This window comes from Myotis brandtii, unplaced genomic scaffold (assembly GCF_000412655.1).
Source record: "Myotis brandtii unplaced genomic scaffold, ASM41265v1 scaffold904, whole genome shotgun sequence".
Lineage (NCBI taxonomy): Eukaryota > Metazoa > Chordata > Mammalia > Chiroptera > Vespertilionidae > Myotis > Myotis brandtii.
In genome coordinates, this window is record NW_005371715.1 from 749516 (window position 1) to 766291 (window position 16776).

The 16776-nt window shown below is 40.7% G+C and overlaps 1 protein-coding gene across 1 annotated transcript in view; it reads left to right on the forward strand.

Moving 5' to 3' along the window:
• Window positions 1-16776, forward strand: part of EYS (eyes shut homolog (Drosophila)) — an 815396-nt gene that overhangs the window by 682876 nt on the left and 115744 nt on the right. The window contains 1 exon segment of the mRNA XM_014532733.1: window positions 10331-10503. Coding sequence (XP_014388219.1) covers window positions 10331-10503 — 173 coding nt within the window.

Genomic DNA, 16776 nt, shown 5'->3' on the forward strand with positions numbered 1-16776 from the left:
CCTTTTCAGGGAGCTTCCACGTTGGGGAGCCAGTACACTTCCAGGTGCCACTGTGCTGGGCCACAAGGACAGAGGACAAGGACAGAGGTCCTTTGTTCAAGACCTCGCTCTATGTATCTCTTCATCTGGCTGTCGATTAGAAATCAGTAACCTCACAGTGAATCTGGCAGACACCACCATATCAGGTGATCACCACTAACATCGACAAAAGAGGGACACGCAGACAGAATGGGCCTCCTGTTGTGATATGTTGAAAAGGATGCACATCACTTATGTGGGATTCCTACCAAAAACACGTAGTCTGGATCCTGCTGTGAGGTAATGTCAGACAAACCCATGAGAGACCTTCGACAAAACGATCCTCTGCTCTTCAAAAATGTCAATATCATGAAAGACAAAGAAAAAATTACAAATTAAGGAGACTTAAGAGATATGCCAACTATAAATTACAATACAGGACATTACTGGGACAATTGAAATTTCAATATGGATTGTAGAATAGATAATGATATGACAGCAATGTTAAATTTCCTGATTTTGAAAATTACACCGTAAGAAAAAAATTTTTGTTTTTAGAAAATATACAGTTTTTAGGGATAAAGTGGCATGATATCTGCTACATTCTCTGAAATGGCTTAATAATAATTTTATTCATATATATAGAAAGAGGGAGTGAGAAAAAATGTGGCAAAACATGAACAATGATAAATTGGAGTGCTGACAATAGGGAGTTTTTTTTTTATTCGTTTTGAAATTTTTCTATAATTTTGAAATTATTTCAAAATAAAAAATTTTAAATTCAACAAAAAATAATCCTATATAATAAAAGGGTAATATGCAAATTGACCCTAACAGCGGAACAACCGGAAACAACTGGTCGCTATGATGCACACTGACCACCAGGGGGCAGAATCTCCACAGGGGGAGCTCCCCTCAGTCACAAGCTGGGCTGAAGGCTGTGAGTGCAGCGGCAGTGGCAGGAGCCTCTCCCGCCTCCTCCGCAGCTCTAAGGATGTCTGACTGCAGCTTATGTCATTAGTCGGACATCCCCCAAGGGCTCCCGGGCTGCCAGAGGGATGTCTGACTGCCAGCCTAGGCCCGATCCCCCAGGGAGCAGGCCTAAGCTGGCAGGTGGACATCCCCCAAGAGGTCCCAGACTGCGAGAGGGTGCAGGCCGGGCTGAAGGACTGCCCCCCCTCTGCCCCATTCTACCCCTGAGAGCATGAATTTTCATGCACCAGGCCCCTATTTATTAATAACAGAAGTAACTTCTAAAGGTAAAGAATACTTTAAAGGGTTTAGATATAGTGAATGTAGGTTGTAATCCCTACTTCTATGGCTGAGAAAGAGCACTCAAGGAAGGAACAAATGTGGAACACACACACACACACACACACACACACACACACACACACCAGCTGGCATTTAGACCATCTTGGAAAGAGGGTGGTCATTGGATGTAGAAAAGTTCACTGAGGTTCCACAGGCTGGGACTGGTCCAGAGGAAGCTACCCTCATTGATGATGAAGAAACTAGGAAGCAGCCAGCAATGGTGCTAATGAAACTCATTGGGAAGCTGTGATCTGGCATTCCAGGGACCTCACTAGAAACCACCGACAGGGCTGCTGAACTTGGGAGGATTTTGCCCACTGAGGGCATGAGCAACTCTACATCAAGCCACCCCCTAAAGACTCAGAACTCACTGAAAAGCCACACTTGGGGATACTGCTGATACTTGCTGGGAATCAGCCCCCGAGCCATCTGAGTATAGCTGGGAAGCCAACTGGAGCATGGGCTGAACCTTCTCAGTAGGAATTCACCTGAGGAGGTGCTGCTGAAACCACTGAGTTTCCTGCACAAGTTCCCAACAAGAGTAAGAAGAGGGGGAAGTATGTCAGAATTTCTCTCAGTGACCCTCCAATACATTTTCCCCAGAATGAAAATTCTAATACATAATATAATTATTTCCTTGCTCAAAATCCTTTACACCAAAATGGGGTAAAAGAAAAGAAGGATGGAGAAATAAGTCAGGAAGACATGATGTGGGAAATCCAGGGTTGATGCTGACAACTGCAATCCTAGCTGTAGAGTAGGGAGGGAAGTTATCTCGTGTGAGGGTGGAACACGGGGCTTAGAGACTGGAAAAGATCTGAGCAACTATTCTGTAGAAGGATGAAAGAGTCAAAGCCAAAATTACTGCCAACATTTTTCCAAATGAATGGGGAATAATATCTGGACTAACATAAATGTGAAGATATGATATAGAGAGGAAGCTGCGTGAGATGAAGGTCCGAACTGGGTTTGGGACTAGGGAAATGAACTTTTGTACAGTGCGTACAACATCACATGGCAAATTTCATATTTCCTTATAATTGTGTACCAAACCTTGTGTCTGTGCCTACCCTTTGTGCAGTTCAAGAGGTAGGCATTAAACATCTTGTCAGTCAGTAATCTCTGGTCTATATTGTTCAGGCCATGGACTCCAAATAAGAGGATGTGGAACAGTTCCAGATGTCACCTTCTTGTTCTAAATGGCAGGTTCAAACTATAGTTTAAGATCAAGCTTGATAAATTTCTTGCTTTTTCCGAACTCCTTAGAGCAGCCGTGGGCAAACTACGGCCCGCGGGCCGGATCCAGCCCGTTTGAAATGAATAAAACTAAAAAAAAAAAAAAGACCGTACCCTTTTATGTAATGATGTTTACTTTGAATTTATATTAGTTCACACAAACACTCCATCCATGCTTTTGTTCCAGCCCTCCGGTCCAGTTTAAGAACCCATTGTGGCCCTCGAGTCAAAAAGTTTGCCCACCCCTGCTTTAGAGCATAAAGATTTGAGGGAAAAGAAGGCCTGGAGTTAAGTGAGAGATTGCAAAAAAATTAAATTTCTCGTTGCAAATTCAATGTAGGCATGTAGCAATGCTCACAAAGAATGTTTCTTTGTTCATCTTTCCAAAGATGTGCATCTTTCCAAAGAGTTATTATTTACTATTCTTATGCTTGTGAGGAATAGGTTTTCCTCCAAAGCCATTTTATAAATAGGTCTTAATATCAGAAAAGAACAATCACCACCATTGTGTCCACATTCCTGACAACGGTTGAATTCACCATGGAAACAGCTGAGTAGAAATTATATGTATGTGAACGTTACTGAAGGGAATGGGTGAAGCAGCACTTCAATGACTCAAATGTTTTAAGAGAATTTTTTGTTTCTTTTTAGTAGAGGTTAAAATGGCATTTTAAAAGCTTATACCAACTCTTCTGGCCTTAAATAGCATTCAAATCGGCACATTATCTTTACAGGAAATTATCTGAGAACTCCATAAGCACTGCATTTACTGATTCTGTTATATTAGATTCTGCCCAAATTGCCCTTACAGTGCAGGGGACTGGAGACTGGCTAATTTTGCAATGAACACAGAATAAGAAAATCTAATATTAAGTTGTTGCTTAGTCACAAAGTCTAATCTTAAGACTCTGGGATATTTTTTTAATTGGAGGAAGGTAATTATAAACATTGAAATAATATATTTATTCAACAATTATTAACTCATCATTCTATGTTCCCACTCATCCATACCCTCCACCCCATCCTTCCAGCCCACTTCTCTTTATACCAGATTCCATTCTGTTCTTAGCCCACCATGGACTGACTGACTTCACTAATTGTATGTTTCACCTCTGCCAACCTCCTTTCCCTAACATATAATGAGCAGCTGACCAATGCCAAGTACTCTGCCGGGCACATTTTCATGCCTGTATCATTTATTTAGATTATAGCCAGTTTTGCCGTTTTAGCTCCCTATTTGGGGTTTGATGTTTACTGAAGCTCCTCTGTTAGAAGCAAGGCTTTAACTCCATAGGGACTAGTGGGCCACAAGGCAAAGGAAATGTTAAAGACATCCTTTGCTGGGAAGGAAATTTCTGATTATCTTTCTTTACCAATAAAAGCTTTTTTGTAAAGTGAACCATGGTTTTTAAAAGAGAGGAGGGAGACAGGGGAGAGAGAGATTATAACATAAACCCAAGTTTTCTTTCTAAAATACCCATGAGATTAAATTGGGCAGATCCTAGAACAGGAAGAAACAAACATGTTTTCATATTGTTTGTAATTATTTATTTTATGTATTCTTCCTTTACGTGTGATGCTATGATTTCTGTTATTGCTGTTATCCTTTTGCATCTTCTTTGTGTCTGCCTGACGTAAAATCTTATGTAAAGACACAGGCTTCTGAAGCAGAGGACATTTTCCCTGAGCTCTCTGTTCATGGGCATGTTACATGGACTGTGTTCTCCAAGTTCCCTTTCTAGGCCACCTCAAGATAATTTTGGTTTTGCATCACTTTTTTCTATTATTTTCACGTGTGGCTACTTTTAGGAAAGAAAAAAAATGAAAAATGTTAAATATGATGAGGTGCCTTACTGTGAGAAGTAACCTCCGTTGGGGCAGCTCTGTCTTAGAGACAAAGAAAGACTATCTGGCCCAGCAGGTGTGGCTCAGGGGTTGAGCATTGACTTATGAACCAGGAGGCCACAGTTCGATTCCCGGTCAGGGCACATGCCCAGGTTGTGGGCTTGATCCCCCGAATCGTGCAGGAGACAGCCAATCAATGATTCTCTCTCATCATTGATGTTTCTATTTCTCACTCTCCCTTCCTCTCTGAAATCAATAAAAATATATTTACTAGTAAAAAGAAAGACTATGTGTGGTGCTGGAGCACCAGGTTGCACATACAGCTGACAATTCATCTGAAAGGAGTTTAATGCTTTAGGGCAGCTGGGGAGAAGGCAGGTATTGCCTTGTAATCAGCAGACTCTTACTGTGGTGTGAAATTCATGAAAAAAGAATGGAAGTTCCACTTGAACCACGGCTACTGGGGATCTCATTTGCATTCTTTCCTGTGCCTGTGCTGTGGTTCTATAAATAGAAGCGCCTATACATAGAGATGGGTTATTTCTGCCAATAGCAATTTTAGTTTTCAGAAGTATCTACCGACATTATTCATAAGGATTCATTCTGCACACTTTCCTACTGGGAAGCTCCCTCTCTTGACACTGTGGGTGGTCAACTTTGAAATCCGCTAATGATCCGTTAGCTACAAAGAGTGCAGGAAGAGTGATTTCTTTTTTTTTTAAGTTAATACATGCAGAGGTCCTTTTAGTTCTAGAAGGTTTTGAGGCATCTGGCTGTGTTATGTAAATAGGGGGCATCCTTTTCACTAACATCTTTGATTTTTTTAAACAGTTCCATTTTTCTGAAGATAATTTTTGATACCCATAGAAACTTAATGATAGTCATTTGCTATGCTAACCATATTGTGACTTGTAATCGAATATGCTGTAGTTACAGTGCCCAATTATACAGATATTTGCGTTTACTTAGATAGTTGGTATTTTTTTAACTAAGCTTTTAAATTACTGAATTTTTTTTCTGCTTCATGTTGTTACGTATAAGGGACATGCAATAGGCTATATTTGGCACTAGTAAAATAAAAACCCTCTAATCTTTGTATTGTGTTTTCAGAAACAGGTCTGACAAAAGTCAAAATGAAGCCCAAAAAAGAGAAAATTATAATGCCCTAGCATCCTACTAATGGCATGATAGTAACTGATGGCCACCAAGCTTTTACTCTGGTGAGAAAATCTGTCTCAGGGAAGCTGGCTTAAACTCACAGTAGGCTATGCAACAGGATCATCTGATGACATTTATTAAATGCAAAATCTCAGTCCTGACCCCAAAATCAAAATCTCTGAGGGCAAGGGGAGCGCAGGAATCCGCATTTAAAAGCCCATGGAACATCCTCTCTGGCACCAGACCAGAGACCAGCTTTAAGAAGCCCTCAAAATCCTCGCCACTTTTGAAATATGCATATAAACCCACATAACACATGTGGTATCTTACAGAGACCAGTTCGTGAACTGATGCTGTCTCCCCTCCCAACAGTAAAGACGAGTCTTACATATCCCATGGCACGTGCCTCTGTCCGTGATGCAGGTGCACAGAAGATACTGGTTGACAGCAATTGACACTAAATACAGTGTCCAGGTATAAATCTCGCCAATAACTGAGGATCTCTTCCAGACCTACTTTTTTTAAATATATTTTATTGATTTTTTACAGAGAGGAAGGGAGAGGAATAGAGAGTTAGAAACATCGATCAGCTGCCTCCTGCACACCCCCTACTGGGGATGTGCCTGCAACCAAGGTACATGCCCTTGACCAGAATTGAACCTGGGACCCTTGAGTCTGCAGGCCGATGCTCTATCCACTGAGCCAAACCGGTTAGGGCCAGACCTACTTTTAATCACAAAAGTGCCCCGACTTGTCTAGAGAAAGTTTGCAAACAGGTTTATGTGTGGTTCATAGGTCTGGGAAGGGTTATCTTTTTAAAATGTTCTCAAATGAAAAAGTATTTATTTCATGTGAATATATTCTCCCCTAACTAATTAAACAGCACCCAACAAATTCATGGCAGTCTTACAACATTTAAAGGGAACTGGGTGAAGGAAGGTGAAGTGGTTTAATCACTGCTTCCAAAAGTAACTGTTACATAAGGTTCTTCAACCTCAGGGCATCCCTGTCCTGGTTGGCATTGCCAGTCACTTTAGGGTGTGGCAAGGCATCAAGGTGCGTTAAGTGGCAGCAGAAACAGTTGACTTCCTAGCTTTGAGGAAACTGGGATTCAGTAACAGGTCTTTGGTAAAATCTGAATAGGAGAAACCTTTAGGTCCAGGTGTTACACAGCTGGTGGCAAACATATTTTTTTAAAATCATTGGTAAAATATCTGGCACTCCAGGAAATCTTTTGGACTTGATGGTACAATTTGTTTTCTGGGTTGTTGTTGTTTTTTGTAATCATTCCTTTTCTTTCTTTCTTTTTAAATATACATTTTTATTGATTTCCGAGAGGAAGGGAGAAGGAGAGAGAGAGAGAAACATCAATGATGGGAGAGAATCATGGATCAGCTGCCTCCTGCACCCTCCCCCCCCCCCACTGGGGATCGAGCCCATGCAACCCAGGCATGTGCCCCAACTGGGAATCGAACCTTGACCTCCTGGTTCATAGGCCGATGCTCAACCACTGAGCCACGCCAGCAGGGCTTGAAGGTAAAATTTGAAGTGAAGTGTACAGTTACCATCATCTGACAAAATCTCGATTGGTTAAATCTGACTCTTTTTAATATAATGCTGTGGAATACTGTGGTGGGCCAAAGGGCTTTGGGCACTTGCCCTTGGTTAGCCAGAGAAGGTGATTTTCCCCTTTCTTGGAGTGTTTTCTACAGAATCTCTATTTTTCTCTCTGCTCTAGCTGCCTGCGGATGTGCAGATGCACGCAGTTAGTCATATCCGCGTCAATTTATACAACCAACTTCTCCCAACACCTGATGGAAGCAAAAAGGAAACGAAGCTTGGTTTATCAATAGGACGTGATTAAAATTAGTGCTTTCCTTGGTTTTTAACATAAAAGCATCTTTCCTGCATCTCAAATCTGGTGAGGGCTGTATGATTAAAGCACTTCAATCAGTCAATATTTAGATTCATTGACGTTCCCATATGTGGCATTCTCCTTTACTATAAAAAGACTAATTTGGTCCTTCCAGAATGCAGCTTGCAAGAGTGTTGTTCTAGACTTTTTCCCAGAATACAGATGCTAAATTCTGAGCTTCCAACCCCAAGTTAGGTGAGTGGAAGTGAAGTTACATTAGGTTTATCCATGGCCTCAACAACATCAAGTTCCCAACTAACACTTTTAAGTCACACCAGAAGGTATCTCTATACCTGCCAGGTAGTCTGGTTATACTTTAGTACAATTCTCTGGCAAGAAGGAGTAGCCTTGGCTCGGCAGTCCTCAAAACTTTGTTTTGTAGCCCAGAAACAGAAGCGTATGTCTAAGGTGCTTTATTGTCGTCTTAGTGACATGGATCTTTTTTCTTTCCCAACTCTGAAAACCTATGAGATTCTATATCTGTATACTACGTGTAAAGCCCTATGGAAGCTGCCATCAGAGTTATAAAATGAGTACATCACTGATCACTTACAGGACCACCTTATGTGTCAGCAAAATCTGAGGGTCTCAAAGCCTCACAGCCCTCCAAAGCTAGTTTTACCTGCTACCTGATACATTAAGGTTCTCCATGGTGCCTCATCCCATTAACATAGAAAATTAATATAAAAGAACATATATTTCTGTCCCTGGCCGGTTGCTCAATGATGGGAGAGAATCACTGAAGGGTCATGGGTTCAATTCCCAGTCAAGGGCATGTACCTGGGTTGCAGGAGCGATCCCCTAGGCCCAGTTGGGGCTCTTGCGGGAGGCAACTAATTGATATGTCTCTCTCACATTGATGTTTCTCTCTCTCCCCCTCCCTCCCTCCCTTCCACCCTTTCAAAAAAGCAATGGGGGGGGTGGGCCTGGCCAGCGGGCCTCTGGTTGAGCATCCACCTATGAATCAGGAAGTCTCAGTTCGATTCCTGGTCAGGGCACATGCCCCAGTTGCAGGCTCAATCCCCAGTGAGGAGCATGCAGGAGGCAGCTGATCCATGATTCTTTCTCATCATTGATGTTTCTATCTCTCTCTGCCTCTCCCTTCCTCTCTAAAATCAATAAAAATATATTTTTTAAAACATCAATGGGGAAAAACATATTTTTGTGTGAGGATTAACAAAAAACATAAAAATGTTTTGCTCTGGCTGGTTTTGCTCAGTGGATAGAGCATTAGCCTGCGGACTGAAGGGGTCTGGGTTCAATTCCAGTCAAGGGCACATGCCCGGGTTTCGGGCTCGATCCCCAATCGGGGGTGTGCAGGAGGCAGCCAATAAATGATTCTCTCTCATCATTGATGTTTCTATCTCTATTCTCCTCCCCTCCTCTCTGAAATCAATATATATATTTGGAAAAGGAAACCTCTTCAGATTTCAAAGTCGGGTATTCATTAGTATGAAAAAAATCTGAGACTTTCCTACGAGCGAATTTATTTTGGACTAAGGGGATTAAAATATGTAAGAAAAGCATCAAAAGACCAGAATGATGAGGACAAGAGAAAATACCATGGTATGGGCAAAATCTACAACTAGCTTGGGAGGCTGAGTCATAAAGACAAAATATACCAGCTTTCTAATTCCGGGATGCTCCTGACACCTACCTTTAAGAGCTTACAGTCATATTTAGAAGATAAGATGTAAGCAGGAAAAAATAAAAAGATCCGCATATGGCAAGGTGTGTGGACTTGATAATGAGAAGATAAAAAAGGAAGGAAAGGACATTCATATTAAATGGAATTCATTTAACAGCAAGTGACAAAACCCCAACTTAAATTGGTTCAACACTTAAAAGGGGGTTAAAATATATCAGCTCACATAACTGCAGAGGAAGGGCTAGATCTGGTGCCCAAGTAATATCATTAATTGTCTATGTCCCCCAGCCTCTTATACTGGTGTTGCTTGGAATTAGTCATTTACTCTCAGCCAGGCTCTCCCCTCTGGACAGGCAGATGCTACCAGAAGCTACCAGTTTAGTAACCCCAATTAAAAAAAAAAAAAAAAAAAAAAACAGTGCATTAGTCACTGTGATCGACAGTAAGATTCAGGATCTGCCCCTCCTGTCAGCTGGCTGCGCTGAGAGTGATGGAGGGGTGGGTTTGCTGAGGCTCCGGTTAAAAGGGGGATGGGTGCAGGGAGGCAGAACAGCAGACTTCCGGCCACTTTCCCTCCAGAGGAGGCTTCCCGGTGAGAGGAGGATTTTTCCTGAGCGCAGCTCTCCCAGGCACGCTCACTCGCTCACTCGTGGCCACCAAACCATATTTTCAGCCAGAGAGTTGTATAGTCATCACAGCTCCCCACTGAGATTTTCTTTCCAAATTACCACAAGGGCACTCTTTGGAGGGCAGTGTCCTCCGTGGAGGACGCTGGTCACCAGGCTTGAAATTCTCTAAGATGGTTTTATTTTAATAGATATTTGAAGCACTTTATTGAGGCAACGCCACACATATTTAATGAAGCTCTGAAAAGGCACCTAGTGTGAAATAGGAGACGAGATACATCAAAAGTAAAAATAGGTGGCTTAAAATAGAATTCCTGGCTTCAGATGATCTATAAAGCTGCTAATCTGCTTTCGATGCAAAGTACATAGCTACAAATAATTAAAAGTTAAATAACACAGAAAGTGAACAGGAGGAGAAAAAGTTCCACTTCCCAGAAAGGGCCAAAGAACAATTCCACTTATTAGACAAGATGTAATTTTATTTACGTGTGTGCATGCGTGCATGTGTATATGTGTGTAAAAGATCGATTGTTTTCTGATTGAATAAATAATTTATTTTTGTCTTCTCAGTGATGGTGAAAACCGGTTTTGTGTGTGTCCAAGGCTGTACTCAGGCAAGCTGTGCCAGTTTGCAATGTGTGAAAACAACTCATGTAGAAACGGGGCCACCTGTGTTCCCAAATCTGGGACAGACATCGTCTGCCTCTGCCCCTACGGGAGGTCTGGACTCCTCTGCACGGAAAGTAAGGCATTTGATGATTCAGCCTGGGGCACAGGCAGAGGAGGTGAAGAGGACAGAAGTCACTCAGAGCAGTCAAAGCCAGCTTCTGACTGATCAAATACTTCAAATTGTTTTCTTGGTTCTTTCCAAGTCAGTCAAGACAAGATTGATGACCTAGAGCAGTGATGGTGAACCTATGACACGAGTGTCAGAGGTGATACGCGAACTCATTTTTTTGGTTGATTTTTCTTTGTTAAATGGCATTTAAATATATAAAATAAATATCAAAAATATAAGTCTTTGTTTTATTATGGTTGCAAATATTAAAAAATTTCTATATGTGACATGGCACCAGAGTTAAGTTAGGGTTTTTCAAAATGCTGACACACCGAGCTCAAAAGGTTCGCCATCACTGACCTAGAGAGTATTATGCTAAGTGAAATGAGTCCATAGAGAAAGATAAATACTATATGATTTCACTTACATGTGGAATCTAAAGACCAGAATAAACAAATAAAATTGAAACAGACTCCTTTATACAGAGAACAGACTGATGGTTTCCAGAGGGGAGGAGGTTTGGGGGGCAGGGTAAAAGGTGAAGGAATAAAAAAAATTACAAATTGCTAGTTACAAAGCAGTCACAGGGATGTAAAGCACAACATAGGGAATATAATCAATGATATTGTGGTAAATATGTATGGTGCCAGGCGAGTGGTTGGAATAACAAGGAAGCACTCTGTAGGGTATATGATTGTCTGACCACTAAGCTGTACACTGGAAACTGGTACAGAATTGTATTGAGTGTGCCTGGCCAGGGTGGTTCAGGGGTTGAGTGTCAGACCATGAACCAGGAGGTCACGGTTTGATTCCCGGTCAGGGCACATGCCTGGGTTGCATGGGCTCAATCCCCAGTAGGGGGCATGCAGAAGGCAGCCGATCAATGATTCTCTCTCATCAATGATGATTCTATCTCTCTCTCCCTCTCCCTTCCTCTCTGAAATCAATTTTTAAAAATGGGGTTGACAGAAGATTTTTTTTTTAAGTATTGAATGTAAACTGTAATTGAAAAAATAAAAAGATCCATTAATGAGACTGATCACTGAGCAGGTATTTTTCATACCATCAAGTAATTACAAAGGAGGTAATGAATTTTCCCTAAGGTTAGACTACAGAAAATCTCTGTATTATAAAATCTCAAAGTCATTCGAATGCTCAAAGAGTAACAAGGAAAATCAGGTGCAAGATATAAAATCAAATTATTTTACGTCATTTTTGCAAACTGAGGATATAATTAGCAAGTGGGTATAGACCAGTTGTTTTTGTTTAAAAACAACAAAGCCTATGGTAGTTATTATATATCAAGAATCTAAATCACAAATAATAGCCATGTGCCTCTCCTTAGGAAAATCCAGTGTGTGGAAACCCTAAATTATAAAACGGCACGAGATTGCTTTAAGAAGCAAATTGCCTAAAAATGCAATGTTGGCTTGATATACAGGCATGAATGTCTATAAATATTTTCAGAAATAACAAAAAGTAATTGGTATTACCATTTCACCAGCTCAGGACTGGACTTGTTTCATCTTTATTTTTATCATAAAGATAAGAAACAAAGTTTACCCGTTTGGCACTAGTGATATTTATTACCAAATTTTTAGAATAAGACTCCTGAGGTGAGCACAGGGCCTAGGCCCCCAGTCCACCAGTAAACAGATCCAGCCTTTGCTGACTCATCAAAAAACTGGCTTCATACCCTAATGTAACAGGTATGAAAACTGAAACTAGGATAAAAAAGAATCTGGGACTAAAAGGCATTGAAGTTTTGGGTATGTATGTCTTTGAAGGGAATTGAAACTATGGATCTAAGCATAGCTGGAAAAGGGGAAGCTAAGAATTACTAGGAATTTTATTCTGTGTGTAGCATAGTTATAGTATAAATTAGCCAAGTAATTTTCATAAGAAAAAGCATCCTAGGCTGAATAGATATGAAGTCTTTTTCTTTCCCATAAAAACCTATTGTTTCTCAGAAATAATTATCCTACTTAGAAAAAAAGCAAATTGAAATGCAAATAATCACAATAAATTTGATTACTATAAGATGAATCATCAGTTTCGCTCCCTACTTGAAAACAAGACTACCATAGGAAATAAGAAATGAAGAATTATAAGAATGTCTTCACATTTTTACCAAAAAAAAAAAATGTTTACTCTCATCTCTTGATCTCATTAGGAGTCCCAAGATGCAGAGATTTATGGATTATTGAGAGAGGAAATATTAGACAATGTTTATTAGGCTCTTTGCCTCAGGGTAGCTAAGAAGAAATGCCTATGTGCACCCATCCAGAAGAATTTCTCAAAATAATTAGCCTGTCCATTAATATATTCCACAAATGTGTCAGATCCTTTCAAGATTCCTACTCTCATAGAGTTTAATCTCCTAAGTGAGAAGATAAAAAGAAAATAAAAATGGCTCAAGACACAATATAAATTTATGAAAAGAATTATGAAGGAAAGAAACAAGAAGCAATAAAGTAACAGGTTGAAGGCACTATTCTAGACAGGTGCTTACTAGAAGAATGACTCCAGAAGAGGAGATATTTGTACTAAGGCCTAAAGAAAAAGGAGTGTAACCTATGAAAAGCAGAAAAAAACAAGTATTCAGGCAGAAGGTTTAGAAAAATGGAAGACCCAGAAGAGAGATAGAACCTAGGCTTTTGGAAGAATGAAAAAGTTTTCACAATAGCTGGAGCCTAAGGAAGCAAGGCAGAAAATTCTGTCTGACATTAGCAGGGCCTTGGAAGCGTGGGAAGGTTGACTTTTATTTCTAGGTCCTTTAAAAAGCCATTGGAATGTTTTAAAGAAGCATGTGGTGGCATATCTGTTTGTCTAAACCATTTTGACTGCAGTATAGAAATTGATTTTAGAAGACTTTTGTCAGTGATCCTCACAAAAGATCATTTTGCTTAAGACAAGAGTGATGGCAATGGAGGTGCAAATAAGTGGATGAACTTGAGATCTATTCTGCAGATGGAGAGAGAACTGACAGAACTTCCTGGGAAATGTGTGAAAGGAGCTGAATGGAGAACATCCAGATTTTTAAATTTTATTTGTTGGGATTATAGCTAAAAGACGGTGGTGACATGAGGAAGATTAAAGGCATACCAGGATTTTTACAGGGCATTATTGGGAGCTAAACAAGTTTTACTATGTACAGGTGATGGGAAAGATGCCTGTTAGATATCCAAATGGAGATGATATGTAGACAATTGAATAAATGATTCTGGTACTCAGGAAAGAGGTCACGACTAAAGATACAATTAGGCAAAGCATCAAAATAGAGGTGGTGGTTAAAACCATAGAGCCAGAGATTGTCTAAGGAGAAATTGTAGATCAAGACAAGAAGAAGGCTAAGAACTAAGCCCTTCAGGATTCCAATATTTAGGGATCTGGTAGAGGAAAGAAAACCATGTTAAATAGCAATACCATCCTCACACAAACACCACCTATTATCTTTCAGCCCATAAATACTGCTCCTTTTATAACGGGCATTGTCTTAGCCTGGGTGCTCCATAAAAGTGGAACTTGAATAAAGGATTGCATCCAAGTAGTTTATTTTGCAAATGATCTCAGGAAACAGGAGTGCAGTGAAAGCCTAGAAAGAATAAAATGGAAAAGTCAGTACAAAGGCCCATGTGGAGGAGAACATCACCCTGGGCAACCATGCTTGATTCTACTGGGATCTTCTGAAGAGCTAGCTAAAATGAGTCTAAGGCCCGGCCCATGCAAGGAGAGATCACTGGTTCAGATTCCTGGTCAGGGCACATGCCTGAGTTGTGGGCTCAATCCCCAGTAGGTGGTGAGCAGGCGGCAAGCCAATTGATGTTCCTCTCTCATCAATATTTCTGTCTTTCTCTCCACCTTCCTCTCCCTCTAAAAATCAATAAAAACATATTGTAAAATGAGTCTTAGAATTGTCTGACCTTATGAGGAAATGTATAGAATGAGTCTGAGAATTGTCTGCCCTAGGGACAAAAGAGAGAAGCATTTAACCATTTTCTCATGGTTCCTTTCAACAGAGGGTTGCCCCACAGGGCATTCATTTTTCCACACTTCTAGGTTGCCATACAAGCAAGAGTGCAAGCTCTTGCAAGCATCTCAGGCAAAGGCTTCAGAGAAGCTGGAGGTCAAAGAAGGAGAGCTTATCATATCAATATTCCACAACAATCACTAACATGCCCACTCAAGTGTCAGCTCCGTACAGGAGCCAACTCTGCATCAAGCAGGCACAATGCTTCCTTTACTCCATCAGTTAGTGTGACGTGGTACCCAAATCATTTCGTGGACCATTCACTGTTACTAAGCTGACTTCCAGGAATGTTGTCCAGAACATGCTGAGTATGTGTTTATTCAAAAGAGAAAAAGCATAGAGCAACCAATAAGCAGAGCTGTTGCCCAACTACAACTACATTTAGAACAGGCACAGAATAATATCTGAAAATCCCTTTTTTTATCTTTGCATTTTTTTAATACCAGAGAATGAAAAACCGGCTTGTTTTATTTCATCAGCAGTCATGGTTGCTACATAGCACTTTTCTTTAAAATTATAACAATATCTACCATGCTAGTGTATTCTTTGGGGAGATAATAAAAACTATAATTATGACATTTCCTACCTTGTTGATATGTTCACTGAGCAATTCATTCTGGAGAGACCTTGGTAGTGATGACTGGGGCTGAGACAAACACTACAAACTGAAAACTTCCAGCTGCCTTCCTTTGTAAAATGCTTTACTTTCCACCTCTGTGCTTCTTATTCAGACTTTCTGTTGCCTATTCTTACGCAAGAATCATCTCTTCTTGTTTTCTTAACCACAAAAGGGGAATGGGATGTCTTATCTTATCTCTTGCCCTCTGTGTCCCTTCTAGAAATATTTCCTAATTAACTTACCTTATCCTCCCAACCTTGGTGTCTCAATGGAACACAGCCTTTGAAAAATCAGTGTAACCACTGCCTGAGAACTAGGCCCTGGAAGTAGCCTAGCTGGGTTAAAATCCCCATTCTACTGCTGACTAACCAGGGGAGTGATCTTGGGCAAGGCACTTGGTCTCTCTGTAGTTCAAGTTCAAGGAGTCTAAGAATATAGCCCACCTTATAGATTTCATAAGAATTAAATAGATAATTTATGTAGCGTACCTAACACATTACTGGTCACATAGAAAATGCTTTTGCTTTTTAATGGGAGGTGGTGGGAGGAGGGGAAGGTGTCAAGCCAGGATTCACAGGTTCGCTTTAACTGCCACATTTGTCATTGTGGGAAAGAAGGCTGGATCCAATCCCAGCTCTCCCTGATTAGCCAATGGGAAGGGTAGTGGTCGTACACTAATTACCATGTTTCTCTTTTATTAGTGTAGATTAACTTACCTTATCCTCCCAACCTTGGTGTCTCAATGGAACACAGCCTTTGAAAAAAGCAGTGTAACCACTCCCTGAGAACTAGGCCCTGGAAGTAGCCTAGCTGGGTTAAAATCCCCATTCTACTGCTGACTAACCAGGGGAGTGATCTTGGGCAAGGCACTTGGTCTCTCTGTAGTTCAAGTTCAAGGAGTCTAAGAATATAGCCCACCTTATAGATTTCATAAGAATTAAATAGATAATTTATGTAGCGTACCTAACACATTACTGGTCACATAGAAAATGCTTTTGCTTTTTAATGGGAGGTGGTGGGAGGAGGGGAAGGTGTCAAGCCAGGATTCACAGGTTCGCTTTAACTGCCACATTTGTCATTGTGGGAAAGAAGGCTGGATCCAATCCCAGCTGAAAAGAAAACTCTCTAGGATGTTAAAGGAAGTCAAAATTAATTTCCTTTTGAGATTTTTTTCTAAACTGGTGGCACTCTGCAGTGATTAAGGATGAGCCAAGGTATTAGAAAATCAGGGCAGAAAGGGACACCGATAATCACCTGGCTATCTAAGGACATGATACCTCTATAAAGCAGCTTCCTGTCAGGTTGGCATTTGGTAAAGGCATATTTCAAGTTCATGTAATTTTCTGTCATGTAAGTTCGTAACTCTTTTGATAGCATGTGCTCTGATGTGGTCCAGCTTTTTCTTTCCAACTCAACAGCTGTCCAACCTGTCTCAACAGTCCCCATTTCCCACCACGCTTAAATGCTGTATTTTCTAGCCCCTGGTAGCAAAGAAATATTAAAAGATCAAGTCCAATCACAGAGGGGAGCAAGAAGACAGAGGTGATTGTGGCCACACAAGAAAGCACTCAGAAAAGTGATTCCTCTTG